This window comes from Sus scrofa, chromosome 11 (assembly GCF_054392235.1).
Source record: "Sus scrofa isolate SSC_HxYL_T2T_F1_AM1 chromosome 11, Sscrofa_HxYL_maternal_Yorkshire_Landrace_v2.0, whole genome shotgun sequence".
Classification (NCBI taxonomy): Eukaryota; Metazoa; Chordata; class Mammalia; order Artiodactyla; family Suidae; genus Sus; species Sus scrofa.
The window spans coordinates 52,029,907-52,053,672 of NC_139393.1; the positions used below are offsets into that span (position 1 = coordinate 52,029,907).

Genomic DNA, 23,766 nt, shown 5'->3' on the forward strand with positions numbered 1-23,766 from the left:
GCATGTGTTCTCCGTTCGAGATAACCAACCGTTCTTCTCCCTTTAAGTTTAGAATTTAATCACACAGAGATAAACACTTGGGGATGCTCTTACAAGCAAGTGTGTGGCTTTTCCACCCTTCCTCCTTTGGCTTGGTAACTTGACCATCCATTTGTAATTAACTAATTGATGTCCAGCAAAAGTGCTGTGGAAAGGGACGGGGTTGGGGATAGAACATGAAAGGACTTTAACGTAAAAGTTAGACAATACCTTTGAAAGAGAAGGTAAACGGAATATCTAAAAGCAAATGTGTCACAAATGATACGCATTGTTTTGTTTCATACAAACCATATGCTTTCTTTTGCCTCCTCTTTTTGGTCTGTTGAACCATGGACTGTCTAGAGAGATTTTTCCAGCCTCGTGAGGCACTGTCCTAGAGTCAACAAATTGTGACACAACATTACTCTACCTGTTAGTAAAGGGTGTATTGTCTTAGCTGGCTTATGAAAAGAATCTTGGTCTCTGTCACGGGGTAGACCTGTAACATAGGGGAGGAGAAAAGACCTGAATTTTAATTTAACTTCCTCATGTAATTCAGTGATGGGTTTAGCTTCCACCAAGGATAGTGTGTATATTCTTAAAACATGTCAATCCATCCTTAGAAATGAGCAAAGGCTTCCAGTGTTTCTTCCTGTTTCAACCCGAGTTCCTTATTTCAGTTCCTCCCACCCTTTTCATGTTGTGCTACATGTAAAAAATGGTAACTGTAGACAGAGGAGTCTGTCCATAGAGGAGGTGAATGATCTGGAAATGCCTGCCCCACCTCACCTGCCAGGAGTCCATTCAGGACATACATGTAACACTGTAACCTGTATGCATCATGGTGGTGTTCTTTGGTGTGCCAGGCAGGGTGCCCTGCCCTGTATGACTTCTTAGAACCTTCCATGATCTGGCTTTACAATACTTGGCCAAACCGATTTTCACCGCTTTCAGCAATCACCTGAATATTTTAGGTTGAAAGTCCTCTGATGAAGCAGAGGGAGGTTTTTGAATGAAGTAGTGCCAGATCAGAGTTACTCGTGCTGTGTGTTGTTATTGTTATGCACTGTCATCTTGGCCTGATTATGTCCACGAGATGAAGAGAACTAGGTCTCAAAACAGCTGTTTCAGCGGAGATAGGTGGATTATCATTGTAGTCTATTTTCTCACAGTTCTCTTATTTGAGAAATCCACTTGATTTTAATTTCTGAAACATGCACGTTATAAGCTTGGTCAAGCTACAAGTTATACATGAAAACATTTTGAGGGAAAAAGGTGTTTTGCCAGCTTATTGATGGTAAGCAAATACCCTCTCCTGGGACAGATTAAAGAAGTGGTCCTACAAGGCTAACGGCTGAGTCTTTGGCAGGTATATGCCTTGTGCTTGAGACCTGACAGTTTCTATTTACATCTTATAGCTAATAAATGTATGGTGCTGTAATTGAATGTTGTTTCAAAGTGGAAGAAACAGAATTCGTTTGGGTAAAATTTTATATTTTATATTTCAAACTTATTTTGTTGACATTTCGTTTCGTAATTAATATTTTTGCCTATTTGTTTAGGACTATAAGGATGATAGTTTCTTTTATTTCAGAATAAGAGTGGATTCTAAAATTAGGTCTAAAGGAGTTCCCATTGTGGGCTCAGCAAGTTGAGACCCTGATGGAGTGTCTGTGAAGATGCAGGTTCAGTCCCTGGCCTTGCTCAGCAGGTTAAGGAGCATTGCCACAAGCTGTGGTATAGGTCACAGATGCAGCTTGGATCTGGGGTTGCTGTGGCTGTAGCATAGGCCTCAGCTGCAGCTCTGATTTGCCTCTAGCCTGGGAACTTCCATATGCTACAGGTACAGCTGTAAAAAGAAAGAAAAATAAAATAAAATTACGAATATGATAAACTTGCTATAATCGAAGAAGAAGAATTGGGACAATTTTTAGGTTTCTGTGAAGTGACATACTTCTTAATTTGTGGCCATTAAAGGGCAAAAGCTTATTCAAATCACTTTCTTTATATTGTTAATAATAATTTAAAAATTGTATGAATGTAAGCCTTTTAAAAGAAAATATTCTGGAGTTCCCATTGTGGCTCAGTGATAACAAACCCGACTAGTATCCATGAGGACGTGGGTTCGATCCCCTGCCCCACTCAGTGGGTTAAGGCTCTGGCATTGCTTCAGGCTGTGGTGTAGGTTGCAGACGCGGCTCAGGTCTGGTGTTGCTGTGGCTGTTGTGTAGGCTGGCAGCTATAGTTCTGATTCGACCCCTAGCCTGGGAACTTCATATGCCACGGGTGTAGCCCTAAAACAGAAAAGAAAAGAAAATATTCCCTTCAAACTGAGAAAGGGAAAGGGGGAGGTAAGCCTACCAGCACGAGGCTGAATATCTAAATACTGTCATTTTCAAAATGTGATAAGATCCCAATTTTCTTTTAAAATGAGCATAATATTTGCCAGTTTTCAATGGGAAAAAAATTATTTCTTTGAAAGGGTTTATTTTAAATGTTCAATCAGCTGAAGTAATGGCATGGTTATTTTTCTTCTTTATCTCTGTATAGAATAGATAAAGATGTGGAAGACAAAAGACAAAAAGCCATTGAAGAGGTAACTTAAAAACTGTCACTGATCACGAAGCCAGTTAAGCATCGATTCTGCGTGCACATCATCTCTAAAAGAGAAGGACTTCCTTCCGATCCTTTGCTGTCCCAACTCCCGCCAGCCGGCCCGTCCGCAGTCCCTGGCCCCAGTCCCCGGCCCCCTCAGTGCTCCCACAAGACCAGTGTCTTTCAGCTGTTTCAGTACTTTATGCTATTGTCATGATTGATTTAGTGCTTTTCTTCCCCAGACTGAATTCTTCTTTGGCCAATATTGTGCTTTGTTCATCTTTTATTCTCAGGGCCCAGCAAGGTTGGTCTTACCTTGTGCCTTTGATGAGCACAAACTGTGGTTTCAAGTTGGAGTTTATGTTGAGGAAGTTGAATATTTTCGAGCCTTGAAAATCTAGACTGGCATCAGTAATCATTTTATCTTCTATTATTGTTGATTCTTTGAGTTTTTAAGACATAGAATATATTTCGTGAAATAAAACATGCTGCTAAATAGAAAAAATATATCTCAAATGTAGGGCTTTTTGAAGTTTGTATTTTTATTTCTTTTTTCTTTTTGGGGCTGTCTGTACCGGCATATGGAAGTTCCCAGGCTAGGGGTTGAATTGGAGCTGCAGCTGCCAGCCTACACCACAGGCACAGCCACAGCAATGTGGGATCCGAGCCACATCTGTGACCTACACTGCATCTTATGGCAACTCTGGATCCTTAACCCACTGAGCAAGGCCAGGGATCGAACTGGTATTCTCATGGATACTAGTTAGTTTCTTAACCCCACTGGGCCACAGTGGGAGTCCCAAGGTTTTTTGTTTTTTTTTTTTTAAGTAAAACTAATGAAGTAAGTTTTTCACTTTTTGCTTTCTTTGTTTTCTGAACCCCTCTTCAAGGGTAAAATTTATCCATCTAGTTATTTACTCAGAAAGTCTTCATGACATGGCAGCATTTTTTATTTTACCTCTTTCCCCTCGCTGGCCCCCTCTGCCCACCTCTGTTGCTTAGCTGTGCTTGGTTCTTCTGCACCCAGAAAACTTAAGCTATGGCATGTTCAGAGATCAGTGGCTCCTGTATTTCATATATAGGTGTTTCTTAGAAAATAGTTTCATATCCTTTACTCCTGCCAGACATTAGCTACTTCTTAATCTACCTAGTAACTTCACAATTTTCCTTCTAATCCAGTCATTTGATTCCTCCCCAGCTGAATATTTTCAGTCTCTTTCCCATTTCCCAACATTCGGGGGAATATGCTTTCTCTTTCAAATCCTCACCTTAATTTTGGAGGGAATTCAGGAGAAAAAGTGAAGTCATGGTGAAGATTTGGATTAATGTATCAGAAGTTAATGTATCAGACAGAAGTTAAATTCATACATATATATGAAATACAATAAATGCATCCACATAACAAAAACATTCAAACTGCAAAGAAAAAATATAAAATGAAAATGGAGTCCTTCTTCATCCCTCTCTCACTCCTTAAATGTGGTATTTCTTGAGTATAATTTCAGATTCATTTTATGTATATGATAGCATGTCTTTTAAATATTTGCATATAAATGGGTTCATTATTCTGATACTCTTTGGCCTCTTTTATTCAATAATTTCTTTTTTTTTTTTTTCCGCTTTTTAGGGCCGCACCCTAGGCATATGGAGGTTCCCAGGCTAGGGGTGGAGTTGGAGCTGTAGCCACCAGCCTATGCCACAGCCACAGCAATGCAGGTTCCAAGCAGAGTCTGCAACCTACACCACAGCTCACGGCAATGCCAGATCCTTAACCCACTGAGCGAGGCCAGGGATCGAACCTGCAACCTCATGGTTCCTAGTCAGACTTGTTTCCACTGCGCCATGACAGGAACTCCTCTTTAATAATTTTTTAATATGTTTTTTGATTATCCATACATTCCGATTTTTAGTCATAGCACAGTATTCCATTGTGTGAATGAACGTCACCTGATCTAGCCTCTGTTGACAGGTTCATAGATCATGTTCAGTGTTTTTCTATCACAAATAATGCTGCAGTGAACACAGTTGTCCCTATATCTTGTGGACTTGCTAAATCAGAGGCTCTATGTTTTCTGTTTGGGTAGGTTTTGCTGTATTGCCCTTCCAGCTTATTCTCTTGGCCATGTTATATTACTGCCTGTTTTCTCCTGTCTGGTCTACTGGCAGTTATCAGATTTCTTAATTTGTGCTCTTCTTATTGCCTTAAACATTTCATCTTGTTACTTGGGTTCGGGTTTCTTTCATTTTGAATGAACTTAGGCATGGCTTCCTGAGTATGGGTCTTTTATATTCCTTTTTTTTTTTTCTGGGAACTGTCTCTGTCCTAATCTCCGCTTCCGTCTCCCCTTGTTTTGCATCTTCACTTTGTGTATTTATAGGTAGTTTAGACTAAGGAAATTAGTTCATTGTCACAGATGTAGTGAAACAGAAAGAAAATGTTTTGAGTTACCCCCAAAACATAGAGGGGAGGGGAATATCCTGTATTAGGCCTAATTAATTTGATATCTGGAAGGAAAGAGGAAAGACATTTATCCAAATGCTCTATCTCCATTTGAGTGTACTGGCCAGTGGGGTGCTGGTAAATGTTTACCTGACGTCCGGTCGTCGGGAGGGAGTGGGTTTTAGTGATTGCTGTTGTCTGTAATGTAGATACTCCACCCATGGCCAATTTCAAGTTCATAATATGACATCCTTGAATGGGAGAGAAAGGCTTTGTACACCGTTATGTGTAGGCATTCTGCTGTACAGATTCAAAAGACGTAATTAACCTCAAGAACAGAGATACTGGTAAATGCAGTAAAATAACTAGCAGGTGATGGTTTTGAATGTTTACTACCTTTATTTTTAATATAATGTGTTTAAGTTTACATAATTTTAATATTGGCTTTAACCACCGATATACACAATTCCTGAAAATTTAATAATTAGATCTTGAGAGTTAGGACAAGCCGGCTCCTACACACCATTCATCCTGGCTTATACTCATGCAAATCTATTCCGTTTATTCCTTCCCTTTTTCTCTTCTCTTTTGTCAATCTCCCTTCCCCTCCAAAAAAATTAAAAAAGATTTTCTTTATGATTAATGCCCTTAGCTTAATTTGCAAATTTCAAATTTGAGTATTTGATTTGAAGGATTAAGATTTCACTTTCTATATATACCTTGTTTCTTCCATTTCACCTTTGCTCATTTGTGTTTTTTAAAATTTTTTTAAAATTAATGTTGACTTACAATGCCGTGCCATGTGCTTTTAAGTATTAAAATTTAAAAATAGAACTGTAAAGTCAGTATGTAATGTGTTTGATGGTTTTTTTTTTTTTAACACAGTTATATTTTCTTATTTTGGAGGCAGTTTATGCCTAATTGTGTGACTTTCATTTTCCTAGTTTTTCACTAAGGATGTCATTGTACCCTCTCCTTGGACTGATCATGAAGGGAAGCAGCTTTCAGAGTCTCATTCCAGTAAATGTGAGTGTATTAACTGTGTCATCGAAAGTCATAAATAGCATGAAAATAAAAAGCAGTGATTGTATAGTAATGTACAGTGAAGTGTCAGTTTATCCACTTTGATAGAAAGCTTGCTATAAATGAAATTTCTGGATACCAGAGGATTTAACTATTTAAGAGTTAGGATTCAAAAACTTAACTAATTTCTTTTGTGTTTTTTTGTTTTTTGTTTTTTTTTGGCCACTCTGTTCTGAGTTTAACTTCTTTATGACCGTTGTGAACATCAGTTATGATGATGGTTATAGAGTGTCTGGAGATGAAGAAATACGGAAATAGTTGGAATTGAAGATAAAGGTTCAAAAAAAATAAAAAAATAAAAAAATAAAAGGAGTTCCTGTCATGGCTCAGTGGTTAACGAATCTGACTAGGAACCATGAGGTTGCAGGTTCGATCCCTGGCCTTGCTCAGTGGGTTAAGGATTCGATGTTGCCCTGAGCTGCGGTTGTAGGTTGCAGATGCGCCTCGGATCCCGTGTTGCTGTGACTCTGGCGTAGGCCGGCAGCAACAGCTCCGATTCGATCCCTAGCCTGGGAACCTCCACATGCCGCGGGGGCAGCCCAAGAAATGGCAAAAAGACAAAAAAAATAAAGAATATAGAGGTTAATTTTTTTTTCTTTTGAGGGCTGCACCTGTGGCATATGGAAGTTGCCAGGCTGGGGGGGGGGTGGTCAACCTAGAGCTGCATCTGCTGGCCCATGCCACAGCAATGCCAGATCCGAGCCACGTTTGCCACCTACACCACAGCTCACAGCAACACCGGATCCTTAACCCTCTGAGTGAGCCAGGGATTAAACCTGCATCCTTATGGATACTAATCGGGTTGGTTGCCCCTGAGCCACAATGGGAAGTCCTAGAGGTTAATTTTTAAAGTGAAATCTTTAAATTGCTTTGCTTTTTGCAAATTTGCTGGTTCCTTACAGCGGTAGAGGGAGGATGAATATTTATATGACTTCTGGGACGATATGTAATATAGCTGATGATCTGTAAAATTAAGAAGGAAATTAAGGGCAAGCCAGTAATCTTTCAAGTATTTTTCTACCTCCAAGAAGTGTTTTTTTTTTTTTTTTGGCACCCTGAACCATATGGAGTTCCCAGGCCAGAGATCGAATCTGAGCTGCAACCTGCACCACAGTTGTACGATGCCAGATCCTTAACCCACTGTGCCACAGTAGGAACTCCCTGCCCCCAAATTCTTCATGTTGGATTTTTGAACAGGTGAATCAACTTTCTTATGTGATCTTTTTTATAATGTCATTTTTTGCTTGAAATATCCTGTTTTTGTTAAAGTGATGCGGATCAGGAAGATGCTAAAAATACCATACCCTCTTTGTTCTGCTTATCAAGCCTGTGATGACAGAGTACAGTGGTTAATCGGGTGGGCTTCAGAGCTGAGCTGTTCAGTCTGGTGTTGGAAGTCAGTTGAATTCTCCATGGGTCTCACACCTTTCTAGATATCTCATGAAGAGTGTCACAGACAGGTTTTGTTCCAAATTACCTCTTAAAAGGTGTTTATATTGTGACCATATCCCTCCAAAGCAGAGGGTAGGTTTGTTTTGCTGCCCATTGTAATGATGAACTCGTGTCCCTCTGGAGCAGGTTTGCTTGCAGCTTATAAAGGATGGAATTTCCCAAGCCTGGGGTTCCTCCGCTGCGACACAGACCTTCTATGTGTGCTGCACCCCCCTGGGCTGTTTCATTTCACTTCCTTGGGACTGAGGGGCAAAAGGGAACTGACAGGAATGTGAACTTCATGCTGCAGGCTATATGCTGAGATTAACGAAGCCCTTTGTCCTTGACCTGAAGCCTCCTGTCTTTCCAGTGGGTTAAGGATCTGGCATTGCTGCAGCTGTGGCATAGGTCAAAGCCGTGGCTTGAATCCAGCCCCTGGCCTGGGAACTTCCACATGCTGCAGGTGCTGCCAAAAAAAAAAAAAAAAAAAAAAAAAAAAAATGTATAGATGGTCATGTTGCCTACAGTGAAGAAGGCTTTATTTACTGCCTGGTGATTTTTGAGTTAAGAAGTTTAATATTTAGTCACAGAGTTCCCATCATGACGCAGTGGAAATGAATCCGACTAGGAACCATGAAGTTGCGGGTTCGATCCCTGGCCTTGCTCAGTGGGTTAAGGATCCAGCGTTGCCGTGAGCTGTGGTGTAGGTCACAGACGCAGCTCAGATCTGGTGTTGCTGTGGCTGTGGCGTACATAGGCTGGCAGCTACAGCTCTGATTAGACCCCTAGCCTGGGAGCCTCCATATGCCATGGGTGGGGCCCTAAAAAGCAAAAAAAAAGTTTAATATTTAGTCATTAACTTTAGATTGTTAATAAAAATTATTTGCAGCCGTATTTTTTTCTCCTGTGTTCAAAAAAAAAAAAGAAAAACTAGCAAGGTTTTAGTGATCAAATTTCAGTTTCTATCAAAATGGCCTGGCATTTTAATTCAGATAGTTTATCTAAACCTATTTTGGGAAAGAAGTGACAGAGGATCTGTTTGAGGACATTGGCATTCTCTAAACATCCATCCCCAACCTTTTAAGGTTGACGTGGAGAGCCATCCTGCTTTCCTTAAAAAGTATCTCTTGGAGGAATTCCCATTGCGGCTCAGCAGTGACCAACCCACCTACACAAGGACATGGGTTCAGTCCCTCCCCTCACTTAGCAGGTTAAGGATCCGGTGTTGCTCTGAGCTGTGGTGTGGGTTACAGATAAAGCTCAGATCCCGTGTTGCTGTAGCTGTCGTGTAGGCCAGCAGCTGCAGCTCTGATTCTATACCTACCGTGGGAACCTCCATATGCTGCAGGTGCAGCCTTAAAAAGAAAAAAAAGTATCTCTTGGCATCTCCTTACTTGCTATGGTAATCCTTAAGTTTTATCCTTGTGCTCCTTCGTAAGTCGAAAATGAATCAATTAAAAATAAATAAGCTTAACAGAAACACACTGAATTATATACTTACATATGCAGATATTTGTTTTGAAAATGTTAAATAAGTTTCCATGCTTCATTTTTTTTTTTTTTTTCCTTCTGGAAAAAGTAACCCCAATGTAAATGAAGTCTATAAAATGTCAGATTTTTTCACTTTAAATGTTTTACAGGTGTTAACATAAATAATGAATCTCCAATGGGAAGAAAGCTGACTATCCATTCTGAGAAAAGCAATGGTGAGTTTGAATACAATCAGAAAAGAAGTAAGTTCCATATTAAGCAACGTTTGATTTTAAATTCAGCTCATGTGAACACTTCACTCTGGAATTGAAATTGTTGACTTTTTATGAATGGGTTCTATGAGAGCTGACCTTCAGAAACACTTGGGATACATCCAGCCATGTTTTAGAAATGGTGATAATGTGTTGTTTTGTGGTTCTCAAGGCATGTGAATTGAATTTTGGTCGGGGAAAGCATTCTTTTGAAAATTGGTTAATATTAGGAAACCTACCCCCAGATATAGATGGGCCTCTTTTTTGATTCAAGTGCCAACAGCACAACCAGGGGTGTACTTTTACCATCAACAGGTTTACATCAGTTCTAGAAGATGTGGGAAACCATCTGGAAGAAGGTGGCACGTTATGGAATGGAATGCATAAAGGAGATAGCCCAGTTTGGGTGGCGCATCATGGGAGATGGCTGATTGGGAAGAACGTGCTAAATTGCATTTATCACATTGATTTATCCATGTTTGTGTTTATTTGCTTGCTTCCAGTTGCTTGCCAGACATTGCTGTCTCTTCCTGTGGATTTTAATTTAGAAAAGATACTAGGTAAGTATGGTGTTTGTTTAAAATTTAGTAACTTAAAGGTTTTTTTTTTGGGGGGGGGGATGCTTTTTAGGGCCGCACCCACAGCATATGGATGTTCCCAGGCTCGGGGTCAAATTGGAGCTGTAGCTGCTGGCATACACCACTCCCACAGCAACACAGGATCCGAGACATGTCTGCAACCCACACCACAGCCCACGGCAATGCTGGATCCTTAACCCACTGATCGAGGACAGGGATCGAACCGTCATCCCTATGGATGCTAGTCACATTCCTTTCCACTGGGCCATGTTGGGAACTCCCAGGTTTTGTTTTAAGGGCTTTTGTAAATGGAAATCTTTGGCAGTGCCTCTTTCCAAAGAATTGGGGAAACCATCCTGAAATGTCTCATTTTTCTTTAATATAGCCTGAATCACCCTTTTTAATCATAATGAACTTAACTATGAGCATAAACTATTCACGGACACATCTTACTGGTGCTATCTATTCTGATAATGAAGCACTCAAAAGAGAAGGAAGCATTTCAGATTTAAAACATCACATATGCTTTTAAATTTTGCCTTCTTTTTTGAAAAAAATTCAAACATGCAATACATACTGGTTTTTAAAAACTCGGACAACTGAAATATAATTGCTCTTCAAAATGGCTAGCTTTGCCTTTTTTTCTGTTCATTTTAACTATAGGTGACTATTTTAGAGCTGATGAATTTGCAGATCAATCTCCTGGAAACCTCAGTTCTTCATCCCTCAGAAGAAAGCTATTTTTAGATGGCAACGGAAGTATCTCTGACTCCTTATCTCCAGCTTCTCCCAGAAGTCCTCGTAGCGGTGCTCAAGCATCACTTGAGGTTTTCTGTTCAATAGATTTATCTCCTGTGCAGACCCCAAGTTCGGTAAGACGTGTACTAACGGTGGCTGCTTGATTTGCTGTAGGCATCTTAGACCTAGACGCTCCTCTTATACTCAGAAGGAATGATTGTCTTTTGGGTTTTATATTTCATGTGGACTAGCCTATTTCACATGTTGTCATTACGTATAGGAATGTTTTTGGCCAGATTCTCCAATTTTTGTATGTAGAGGTGAATGAATCTCAAGGAATTTCAGTATCAGTTACTTAACTGAATTGTGGAAGATTTCCAGTGTAACTCAATTATAGATTGGTATCAGTGGAGTAATGTCATTTAAAATTTTTCATAAGCAGCTACTTAATATGAAACAATGGTTTGTGTAAATACGATGCATTTATATTTTATCTTGTCTAGTATGTTGTTTCAAAATTTTTCAGAGTTCCCTCGTGACTCAGCAGGTTAAGGATCTGGCGTTGTCACTGCTGTGGCTCTGGTTGCAGCTGTGGCGCAGGTTCGATCCCTGGCCCGGGAATTTCCACATGCTGGGGGCACAGCCAAAAAATAACTAAATAAAGTAAAATAAAATCTTTCTCATAGTCTTCTTAACTATCCTCATTATAAGATGCCTTCCTTTTGCCATAAAGCAAAGGTGGCATCTTACTTTTTGGTAAATGACCAAAGTTAATGACCTAGTTTATGAATGTGTTTTGAAAATAAAGATAGCTAGTGTGTGGTATAACTAGTTGAGAAGAGAACCATGTAATTTTATTATTTTTTTTAATCACAGGGGCAGTTTTCTTCTAGCCCTATCCAGGGTAGTGCAAAAAAATACAGTTTGGGAAGCATAACCAGTCCAACACCTATTTCTTCACCCACTTTCTCACCGATTGACTTTCAGATAGGAAAGACACCACTCTCAGGTATGTCTCACAATAAAATACTTTGTTAAAATTCATCTTGTCAGTATTTGTTGTTAAAGAACTTCTTCCTAGCTTGTTCTAACTGTGGAACTCTAGGAGTTCTCACTGTGGTGCAGTGGAAACAAGTCTGACTAGGAACCAAGAGGTTGCAGGTTCAATCCCTGGCCTTGCTCAGCGGGTTAAGGATCTGGCGTTGCCGTGAGCTGTGGTGTAGGTTGCAGACACTGCTCGGAACCTTCATTGCTGTGGCTGTGGCATAGGTGGGCATTTGTAGCTCCGATTCGACCCCTAGCCTGGGAACCTCCATGCCCTAAAAAGCAAATAAATAAATAAATAAAAATAAAAATAACTACAGAACTCTACATGACCACTAAACTTTCTAAAATTCGGAAACTTGGATTTTTTTTTTTTTACAAAAGAAACAATTTACTTTCTAGGACTGCAGTTCTCAGCACAATGCTACTGTAGTGTCAGTTATGGGATTGGACTAGCAGTATTTATATCAAACCCTTTTATAAAACAGAATCAAAGAAAGATGGCAGTTGTAGAGATAAGTTGGTTTTGGTAGCCTTCCGACCTATAGGTTCAGACTTTCGTAATTGAATATTCATCTTATAAGGATATATTTGTTTGAGTAAGGTTTTGAAGGTAAATATAATGTGTGAAAAATTACATATTTCTGTTCTCAATATGTCAGTTTTTCTTTGAAAAAATTTATAGCACTTTTTGAAAATTCACGTTTTAAAAAACCTACTTGTAGTAAATAAAATTGGTAAACTGGAAACTATTTTTGTTAGTCTTCCCTTTATGTGTATGTATGTGAATGTCTCCACACATGTATACACACACATACACACACAGTTCTGTATCCTGCTTTTTTCATAAAGCATTTTATTATGAGTATTTTCATAGGTCATTCTAGTTATACTTACTGTCTGAAATCATGATTTTTTAATCACTCTATAACATGCCATTTTCTGGTTGTATATTTTGTTTTCAGTCATGGATAAATATTTAAATTATTTTTAAGTTTTCCTTGTATATACATTGTATTATTGTATTTATTTCCTTAGGTTAAATTTTCAAAAGTGGGATAGTTGATGAAAAGGGATGGATGTTTTTGAGGCTTTTGAGGAATTTTGTCAAATTTTCCTCGTAAGAGCTTGCACCAATTGAAATTTTCATGAGCAGTGGGTGAGAAAGTCAGTTTTTCCCCATCTAGCAACACTGGTCTTGTCATTCTTTTTGATGTTTGTTAATTTGGCACATGGTGAAAAGATCTCTTACTGTTTTCATCTTTGTCTCTGATTATTGCAATATTAACTCTTTTGAATATTTATTGGTCATTTGGGGGGTGGGAGGGATTATTACCTTGGACTTCAGTGTTTTTGTTAAAGGGTCTCTCATTGCTTTGACTTCCATTTTTTTAAATTATTCATGTAGCTGAACACTTCATATGTTCATTTACCACTGGGAGGATTGTTTATATGCTTTTGCCCATTTTTTAAAACTTCTGTTATTATTAAGCTGATGAAGCTGTGAAAACTGTTAACTTAAGGCATTTTGATCATTTTGATTATCACTGTTAACCGCCTTCTTATTGCAAATATTATTTTACAGTTTTTTGCTTACCTTTTAATGTTTACATTTTTTTGCTTGCCTTTTAATGTTGCTTACAGTGTTTTACATAACGCAAATAGATTATTACGTATTTCATTTACCAGGTACAGCAGTTAATTGGTAGCTGTCAGTTTATTCTTTTTTGGGTGGTGGGGAGCTGCACCTGTGGCATATGGAGGTTCCCAAGTTAGGGTTCAAATCCGAGCTGTAGCCACCAGCCTGCGCCATAGCCACAGCAATGCCACCTCCGAACCGAGTCTGCGACCTATACCACAGCTCGTGGCAATGCTGGATCCTTAACCCACTGAGCAAGGCCAGGGATCAAACCTGCATCCTCATGGATGCTAGTCAGATTCATTTCTACTGAGCCATGACAGGAACTCCTGTTTATTCTGTATCTTGTATGTGAGGAGTATTTTTCATACTAGCAGTGTGCTTGTGAGGACATAATTCTCAGGGAATAAGATATTTTGTTTCATTAAAAAAGGGAACGTGCCAGAGGAACTAACTTTTTAAAAGTCTCACTTGACTTATGGATACACATTCATTTGTGCTATTATCATTATTGTTATTATTAATCTTAATGGCTTCACTTACGACATATGGAAGTTCCTGGGCCAGGGATTAAGTGTGAGTCTCAGCTGTGACCTACACCACAGCCGAGGGAATGCTGGATGCTTTAATGCCCTGGGCAGGGCCGGGGAATAAACCCACACTGCCACAGCAACCTGAGCCAGTGCAGTTGGTCTCTAACCCACTAGGCAACAGCAGGAACTCCTGTGCTGTTGTTTTTAACACCAGTTTCACTCCAGGAAACAACACAACTGTTCAAGAAATCCAATTTTTCTGGCATGAAACCTGATGATGACCATTTAGTAATGGCTTACCCATTTCCATGTTTTCATGATGTGATTTTTTTTTTCTTTCCTAATCTTTCTTTTTCCCCCTCCCAATTTTTTAGAACAAAGGAAGTTTACTTTGCATTCTCCTGATGCTTCATCTGGGGCCACTTCTAATGGAATTACCAATCCGTGTATCAGAAGTCCTTATATAGATGGCTGCTCACCCATAAAAAATTGGTCTCCCATGAGACTCGAGGTGTGTAGAGGGGGTGCTCAGTATCGGACCTCAGTGATCCGAATACCTTTTACCCTTGAGGCTCACAGTGAAGATGAGGAAAAAGCAGATGTCCCTTGCACAGACACCTCCTCCCCAGCCTCTGGCGCTGCTGGAGTCCACCTGCTGCAATTGGAGGGCAGCACCTGCCCGTGTGGCCCGCACTTGGCAGTGACGGCCATGTCCATTACCCAGCACCAGTCCGGCGCGTCTGCGAAAGAGCTGGCGCTGCTGCAGGACGTGGAAAGCGAGAAGGAGAACCACACTGTGGATATGGTCGATCCCGTCGAGATGGTAGAGGAGACCGCCTGGATTAAGGAGCCCGTGGATCATGGCAGCTCGCCCATGACCGATTTTGGGAATGGGATTGCCTTCAGCATTGAAACCTCCCACATGTGCATGTCACCCCTTGCAGAAAGCAGCGTCATTCCTTGTGAAAGCAGTAACACTCAGGTAAGGCCTTTTAATACGCTGCAGTCCTTTACCTGCTCCATTGGTGGTCTTTTTTTTTTTTTTTTTTTTTGTCTTTTTGCCTTTTCTTGGGCCGCTCCCACAGCATATGGAGGTTCCCAGGCTAGGGGTCGAATCAGAGCTGTAGCCACCGGCCTACGCCAGAGCCACAGCAACACGGGATCTGAGCCGCGTCTGTGACCCACACCACAGCTCATGGCAACGCCAGATCCTTCACCCATTGAGCAAGGGCAGGGACCGAACCCGAAACCTCCTGGTTCCTAGTCAGATTCGTTAACCACTGTGCCACGACGGGAACTCCCGTTGGTGTTCTTTATCCTTTCTTATCAGATTATAGTCAGAAAGAAAATGGGTTAAAGGTGAGGACCTAGAGCGTTACATGATATTTCTTAAAATCACAGCTAGGTGATAGAAAGAGGGTTAGTTCCTTTTCATTTGGGCTGATAATGCATATTTAATATTCACATGGACTGGTCTTTATTGGGAGTAGGAAAAGAAAGCAGAAAAGAAGTCAAGCTGCTCTGTTTTAACTGCTAGAGTCCAGCAGCTTCTCTGGGTCGCTTCTCTTTCGTGTGGAGCTGGTTCCAAAGGAATTCATTTTCTCAGCTAGTATTCGTATTCTAAAAATAAAGTGGTTTTGGTTTTTCCTGTATACGATTTAGGGAGAAAGAATAGGGTTTAGAGTACTTTTACATGTATATTTTTTATACTTTTAAAAAATGTGGTTTATAACCCCCGTTTTTCACGTGATTGTACATTTCCAATTTGGCAATATCTGGCAACAGGCAAGCATGATTCATTTGACAAGTACACTTCGTAGCCAGCCCTTACTTTCAGAAAGACATTTCTTCCATCAACTGCCATATGCTTCTGTGTTGAGAGTTTAGAAAGAACCGTAAAATAGTCAGCAAGGCAACCCAACCTTCCATTTCATAGAAAATCTAGCACTTGGAGCTCTTCCAGTATGCCGGCATTATTCCCGGTACATTACATGTGTTAATTTGTTTAATCTTCATAACAACCCTGTGAAATAGATGTGCTGTTGTCCCCATTTTACAGATGAAGAAACTGAGGGTCATAGAGGTTCAGTAGACTGCCTGCATAGCTAGAAGGTAGTGGAGCCCAGAGTCAGAGCCTGGCAGTCTGGCTTTAGAGTCCATGTTTATATACCGACCTGTAGTAAGTGTTACTACTTACCCAGTGCTCTAGATTGCTAGACACTCTTGTAACCACTTTATATATACTACTTAATCTCATTCTCATAATAACTCCATAATGCTTGAGTGCCATCATTTTTGACATGCTAAAGTTTAAAACTCATGGCGGGATTTTAAATGATCCAAAATTACATATAATCTTTTGCTTGTATTTTATGCCTGTATTGTCTATCCTGACTTCTAGGGTCGTTGCTCAAAAAAAAAAAAAAAAAAAAAAAAAACACAAAACCCTAGAATCCCTTTTACATATTCCAGCTTCTAAATGTGGTTCCCAAGTGAAAAAGCACATACAGTCAAACTGAGCCTTAGAGGCACTGTTAACTTCTTTTCCTTTTTTTCCTCACTACCTCTTTTTCTCCCAGAGCATTTATAGAAGCATTGTAAAATACTTGCCTGGAAATTACCCATTAATCATCCAATCCACCTGTTCAACTGGAAGCCTGTCTCACCACTAAACTGCCGTCCACTCTCTGCCTGGTACCTGCAGGGTAATCCAGCCCCTTTTAGGGGACTTCTTTCCCCGTGACAAGCCTCGTCCTTAATGATTCTGTGGTATATACGAGTCAGTTTCAGCTTTCCCTTTTGCAGGGCATTTTGTAGTTGAAAAATGTTTTCACATGTTCTTACTTTCCTACCAGAAGTAGCTTCAAGCATTCCAAGACAGCCACACTTTCCCAGGGCCTTTGATCGGGCGGCTTGGCCTCAAAACATTGTAGAGAGCTGTCTTCCTAAAACAGTCCTTCGTCATCCTGGGGATTCTCTTAACCTCTCCTGTGTTCTGTACCCTCTTCTTCTCTTTCCTGATTTACTTCTCATTTGACTGGAACATACCTGCTGGTAGCTTTCAGAGAAGGCGTACCTTTTTCAAGCTACTGCACATCTGGCCACGTGTTCTTTATTCTCTCACATTGGAGAGTTTGAAAAGAATTGTCTTTCAGACTTTTAAGATATTGTTCACTGGTTCATTTCAGTGTCACAAGTGAGAGATCTGAAACAATTTTAATACTTGATCTTTTGCACGTAGTCTCTTTTTATCCCATTCTGGAGAATAGGATCCTTTCTGTGTCCACAGTGTCCTGAAATTTCAGTGCCTTTTTGGTATGGGTTCCTTTTCATCAGTTGTGCTAGGCACTCAGAGGGCCCTTATGATGTGTAAACTTAGGCCCCTCGCTTCTTGGATCTTTTGTTGAATAACATCGTAGATTTCACTTCTGTCGTTTTCACTGTTCTCTTTGGAACGCCTTTGGATTCTCCAATTTTAAAAAATCTTCCCACTGTATTTATCTTTTTGTTCTAGTTTTTGAGAAACTTGCTCAACTTCGTATGAACCCTTCTGTTGAGCTTTTGTGTCTGCATCTTAATCTTAAATTTCTAAGCATTTTTTTCAGTTTTGATTTTAGATTAAATTGAAAATCTATAAATAGCATGGCTGGCGAAAGCGTTGCATAGTCTAGCCTTTGCCTTACTCCCCAGCCTCATTTTGTTTCCCTTTATTCTCTCTCTTTCAGTCACATTGTCTTTCCAGAGTTTGGAATCCCACATTGTCTTCTTTGATGACTGTGGGGAGTAAGGAGATGACCTGTGTTGCCTGGTTGGCACAGGGTAGCCACATCCAGATGCTGCTAATGATCTGGGCAGGAGCCAGTGTAGTGATCTACCGAATTGTTAGGGAGCAGCCACTGAACCTTCCCTTCCTATAGAGTGGGGCAGAGTCCCTGTGTACCTTGCTGCCTGCATCACAAGGGTTTTGTTCAGATGGAACAGGACTCCCAGCAGTGCATCCATCCTGAAAACTGGAGCTATTTTTCTTAAGATGCTGATGAAATGCACTTTCTAGGCTCTACAGATGTTTGTGGTGGGGGCCAATTACAGTCTTCCCTTCACCAATCGTAATTTGCATAGAAAGGTGTAAGTACAACTTCCCTGCGGGTTGTTTGGTGCTCAAACTGTGCAGGTGAGAGCACTGTGAGCTGTCAGTGGACAGAGGCTGTGTGGCCTCGGCTCTTCCTCACCTCATTCTGACACTGTGAAAGCTCCTCTTTCTGAGCCTTAGCTTCCTCATCTGTGAAGTTGATAAGTTATAAGGACAAAATAAGAATGGTATTAAGTGGAGTGCTGCACAGGGCCTGGAGCTTTTTCAGGCCCTCACAAAGTAAAAACTTACTCTATTTTTTACCAAAACTGAAACTTGCTAAATCTTTTTTTTTTTTTTTTTTTTTTTTTGTCTCTTTCTCTTCAGCTATAACAGTGTGTAGTAGAATGCTGCATTTTCTCTCTCTCTTTTTTTTTTTTTTTGGTCTTTTTAGGGCTACACCTGAGGCCCATAGAAGTTCCCAGGCTAGGGGTCAAATCAGAGCTGATGGCTGCCAGCTTACACCACAACCCACATCAACTTGGGATGTGAGCCTCTGAGCCATGACTGACCTACGCCACAGCTTATGGCAACTCCCGATCCCCGACCCACTGATTGAGCCCAGGGGTTGAATCCATGTCCTCATGGATACTAGTGGGGTTCATTACTGCTGAGCCACGATGGGAACTCCTAGAATGCTACAGTTTTAAAAGTGAAAAGTTGAAAAAAAAAAGAAAAAAGAGAAAAAAGGAGTTCCCATCGTGGCGCAGTGGTTAACGAATCCGACTAGGAACCATGAGGTTGCGGGTTCGGTCCCTGCCCTTGCTTAGTGGGTTAATGATCCGGTGTTGCCGTGAGCTGTGGTGTAGGTTGCAGACGCGGCTCGGATCCCGCGTTGCTGTGGCTCTGGCGTAGGCTGGTGGCTACAGCTCCAATTCGACCCCTAGCCTGGGAACCTCCATATGCCGCGGGAGCGGCCCAAGAAATAGCAACAACAACAACAACAACAAAAAAAAGTGAAAAGTTGAACTGACACCTAGAGCCATTATATACGTGGTAATGTTATGAAGGTAAGATTTTTATTTCACTGGGTGTGAGTATAATGTAAGGCACCTTTTAAAAAATGGGTATTATTTGGAATCCTCTTCAAGGTAGCATGCCTTTAAGTAGATTTTATTTAGAGATGCAACTAAGCCATTTAGAGGCAAGCTTGATAAAATGAGCTGGAAGGTAAAGTTGATTGTAATCTTCACTTTCATCTACTGAGTGTGAGCACAAAGTCACAGGGAAGCATGTTCTTAGTGGCTTGTTCACTGATTTTAAAGAAAATTACAGGATACATTTTATTAGAAGGAATTGTAGTGACTGAACAAATGGTTCTATGTAGAACTACATTTTGTTTATGTATTACTTTAAAAATTCATTCAGTGTGATTAGTATTAAATATTACCTTGTGTTCAATTGTGATATAGTGATTCATTTAAATGTTTCAAAGTGTTGTTATATATAATTATATAAGCCATATCTTATAAAATATTTAAGATGAATTTACCTATTTTTTTTTTGTGGATAAGTGAATTACAGTTTGTAATGTTATCCTTGGTGTGTTGTTTTCTGTCTGTCTCATCCCTGCCAGATGGATAGCGGTTATAACACACAGAGTTGTGGAAGCAACACTATGGACACGGTTGGGGCAGAAAGTTACTGCAAAGAAAGTGACGCACAAACCTTGGAAGTCGAGAGTAAATCTCAAGTTTTTAATATAAAGGTATGGAAAAAACAGAAAGCTTGACAGGGTTGCATTTTCCTAACTTTTCTGCTACAAAGGGTAAAGAGGAGAGGTTGGGGAAGGAGAGCTAGCGCTGCTTGGCCTGCCGTCAGCTCCTTAAACTGAGAGGGAACAGGAGAGGGTGTTTGCCTGTGATATTGTCTCAAAGCTAAACCTAAAAAAAGAGGTTTGATTATTAGGGAGGGAAAGAGTACAACTTACATATCAGTTAAGAACACTCCAAAGTAAGGGCCCTTTTCTTAAACTCCAAGCCTTCAGAGATAACACATATGTATCTTATATACTAGTATTTATACAAAAGTGTACTGTTGGTGACATTTACTGAACCTCCTAGTCAGGATAGCCATAACTAAATGCAGTCGGCCCTCCCTGTATCCGTGGGTTCTACATCCACGGATTCAACCAACCTCAGATCAGAAATATTCAGGGGACTTCCCTGGTGACCTAGAGGTTAAGGATCAGGTGTGACACCTATGGTTCAGGTCTGATCTCTGGCCTGGGAACTTGCGCATACCAAGAGCAAGGCTTAAAAAGGAAAAATCGGAATGGATTAGCAATGAATTGATCCTGCTGCCAGTAGCATCGGTAACTATGTCTAGTCACTTATGATGGAGCATGATAATGTGAGAAAAAAGAATGTATACATGTATGTGTAATTGGGTCACCATGCTGTACAGTATAAAATGGACAGAACACTGTAAACCAGCTATAATGGAAAAAAATAAAAATCATAAAAAAAAAAAAATTGGGGAGGAAAAAGATCCAGAAAGTTCCCAAAAGCAAAACTTGAATTTGCCATGTGTCAGCAACTTTACATAGAACTTATGTTGTATTTGCAGCTCTTTACATGGTATTTACACTGAATTGGGTATTTATATGTAGTCTAGAGATGATGTAATATATGAGAGGATTTGCATATGCAAACACTGCTATTTCATGTAAGGGTCTTGAGCATCCATGGATTCGGTCTCCTTGGAGGGTTCTGGAACCAACACCCCACAGATCCTGAGGGAGAACTGTGTTCATATTTGAAGAATCCCATCATCATCTTAGGCACTAATCAGAATTTTTGATTTTTATATGACAATTTATTAACAAGCAGTAAACAGCAAGTGCGCAACTGAACATAACTCTCCAAGTGAATATTAAGAGTTAACACAGAGGCCACATTATTTCACCTTTCCTCCATTTTATCATGAGGTTGGGTTGTAGTTGTCCATTTAAAAGTAAGCAAACATTAAGACATAGGAAATTTGCATTCAGGTTTTAAAAAACAGTGTACATAATTGTTGTATCCTTGAATGGTCCTATTTAAACTGAAAATAAGGTATTTCCTTTTTCACAGCAAGATCACCCAACGCAACGGTGTTGGATGAAAATGGCAAATCCTCCTCGGTGCAGCAGTCCATAGAATACCTCTCAGAACAAGACTATCACTGGACAGCTTCTCTCCTATTTTTAACGCACGGGATCAATAATGTGATGGTGATTGGGAAAAAAATTGCTTCAACTAACATGCTTGGCTTTTTTTCTTCCCCTCAATGTGAAAAATCAAGGGCTTAATTTTAGTGACACAGGAACAACAGAAAAGCGCCTGGAACTTTCAGCAAGTTACTAAAGTACAAGTTCATTTTTTTATCAATAAATATTTTTGTACTTACCTCGAGTGATGTGTTTAACAATAAAAAACTTGAGTGATGACTTTGCCTCTATCCTGCGGGGTCAGTGAAGTGCTTCTTCGTGAGCCTTACTCACAGCACTAAATTTAGCAGTTCTGGGAACATGGACTATGAAGGTGCTGTTTTATTTTACATAAAAATATGTGATAATACAGATGAATTCAAACTTACAACCTTCGTGAAAGAAAGAAATCTGACTTAGCTTCCTAAAACAAACTTAATTGAAGACATGGAAAAGTGGTTTAGTAGGTTTTTTCCAGAAATTTTCATTGAAAAATGTGTTCATTTGTGAAGGAATTCTTAGTTCCATGATTAACTGATCTAAAAAATGTAAATCTTACTGTCATGTATTAGTGAGGTAGATGGGGGGTGCCCAGATGTATCTCCATCCTTGGGGTGAGGCCATCCTTTCCTGCTCGGATGTGGCCCGAGGGGAGGAATAAGAACATGGGAGAACCAGATACCTGAAGCTCCGGTAGAGCTTTAGGCTTATGAAGCTTTTAAAATGAAATGAAAAATTTAAAACAACTTACATTCATGTTGGGAATAGAATGAGTATATAATTTGGGGGCGGATACTCTGGAGTATCTATACATTTCGAGAATGCTTGTATTTTATAAATCATCTTTTACAAATCCACATTCAAGAGGGAATCACAATTCCTATGTATCCCTGGGAAATAAAGGCGTACTACTGGCACTTCCTGACTTTTGTGCGCCTTGTAAACTTACTGCCAACCTGCAAAACTTATTTCGTGCTGTGTCCCCGGCTCATCCTCCCTCCCATAGGCCACACTGTTAAAGCCATTGGCGACTGGGTTCACTGCATTAGGAAGTTGAGTTCTTAATCACAGGCTTTAGAATTAATAGAAACTTAAGACAACTGTTGTACATTAAGAGGAATTCTAGATGCTAAGGATAGGAATTCTAGATGCTAAGGATAGGGGCTTCCCTGGCTTTTTTTTTTTTTTTTTTTTTTGTTAATAGCACAAGTCAAAAACAAAGTTGTGCCTGTAACGTGGATGCAGATCTCTCTTCCTGTCACTTACTACCTGAAATAGTTTGCAAACCTCCATCAATCCCCCCATCTGTTAAATGGGGATAATAGTCCTTACCCAACCTTTTTTTTTTTTTTCACCCCCTGGCCAACAGGGCCTTTGAAATGAAATATTTCATGTACGCTGCTTAGTGTAAGAAATGGCATTTGAAGCACTTTAGAAAAGGAGGTTTCTGGTCATCTCGAATCACTCAATAGGGTCTAGAGCCCGAATCAGGCCTTCCTCATTAATGAGGCACAGGAAAGCAAACTGGGAAAGGGAGTCGGCACAGACTTGTTTTACCAAGAAGTCCCCCTTTTCCTTCCCTGCAGGTAAACTATGGCCTGTGGGCAAAGAATTTTACAAGGTGGTGGTGGGGGATACAGTATGGAAATAGTATTTTGTTACACAAAACTAGTATTTTTGTTAAATGAAAAATGTGAACTGTTAGGTTTCTCTATCCGTAAATGAGATCTTGTTGGGATGCAGCCATTCTCTTGCTAAGAGCAGAGGGTGTGAGAGAACCACCCGGCTGGCAGGGCCTGACACGTCTGACCTTTACAGAAAAGGTCTGCTGCCACGCACCCTGATGTTCGACCACTCAGGGCTATTTTCTCCCACTGACACAAGTGCTGCCTCAGTGTATGGAGGTTTTCCTCAGTGAAAGGAAACGGGAACCATCATTTTAACAATTACTGAGTGCCTGAGTGATTTGTACACATGGCAACCACCCCCACATACACCTGCTGAGGGATCTGCCAGTCTTTCTCACTGTACCTCAAGCTCCTTCAAGGCAGAGATAGGTTACTTAGTGATAAATCTGGTGCAGTGTCAGTCCTCTAGAAATTGAATAAGCAAAGTGAAATGTTTTAAGTTATCTGTACTTCAAAGTATTGGTGAAAACACCAATGTGATCGTGGCTAATCTTTGTGGTTGGCAAGGGAAGTAGTCACTGTGACACATGAAAGAGCGGTACTTCCATCTGTTCCCTGTGCAGTCCTCACACAACACCTTCTTTCCTACATAACCTGATATATATGCAATTTTTTTTCATTTTTGCCTTTTAGGGCTGCACCTGCAGCATATGGAAGTTCCCAGGCTAGGTGTTGAATTGGAGCTGTAGCTGCCAGCCTACACCACAGCCACATGGGATCTGAGCCGCGTCTGCAACCTACACCACAGCTCAAGGCAACGCCGGATCCTTAACCCACTGAGCAAGGCCAGGGATCAAACCCGCAACCTCATGGTTCCTAGTCAGATTCATTTCCACTGAGCAATTTACAAGCTATTCATGACCTACTTTTATAAGTTACAGGATGCAACATTTAAAGTGCCATCTCTATTCTTTGAAC

General features: G+C 40.3%; 1 protein-coding gene across 9 annotated transcripts in view; it reads left to right on the forward strand.

Annotated features, from left to right (window-relative positions):
* The window catches only part of BORA (BORA aurora kinase A activator), a 26,684-nt gene extending 5,273 nt beyond the window's left edge, over positions 1-21,411 (forward strand). For 5 of the 9 annotated variants that reach the window (XM_084981947.1, XM_084981946.1, XM_084981944.1 and 2 more), the window contains 8 exons: positions 5,998-6,079; positions 9,208-9,273; positions 9,813-9,869; positions 10,551-10,759; positions 11,502-11,634; positions 14,216-14,823; positions 19,547-19,678; positions 21,045-21,411. In XM_084981947.1, the coding sequence (XP_084838073.1) occupies positions 9,234-9,273; positions 9,813-9,869; positions 10,551-10,759; positions 11,502-11,634; positions 14,216-14,823; positions 19,547-19,678; positions 21,045-21,110 (1,245 nt within the window). In that variant the 5' untranslated portion in view covers positions 5,998-6,079; positions 9,208-9,233 and the 3' untranslated portion in view covers positions 21,111-21,411. Of the gene's footprint in view, positions 1-2,568; positions 3,209-4,271; positions 6,080-9,207; positions 9,274-9,812; positions 9,870-10,550; positions 10,760-11,501; positions 11,635-14,215; positions 14,824-19,546; positions 19,679-21,044 lie in introns of all 9 variants that reach the window. The other 4 variants (XM_005668463.4, XM_005668462.4, XM_003357859.5 and 1 more) reach the window with 2 other exon arrangements.
* The last annotated feature ends 2,355 nt before the right edge of the window (positions 21,412-23,766 follow it).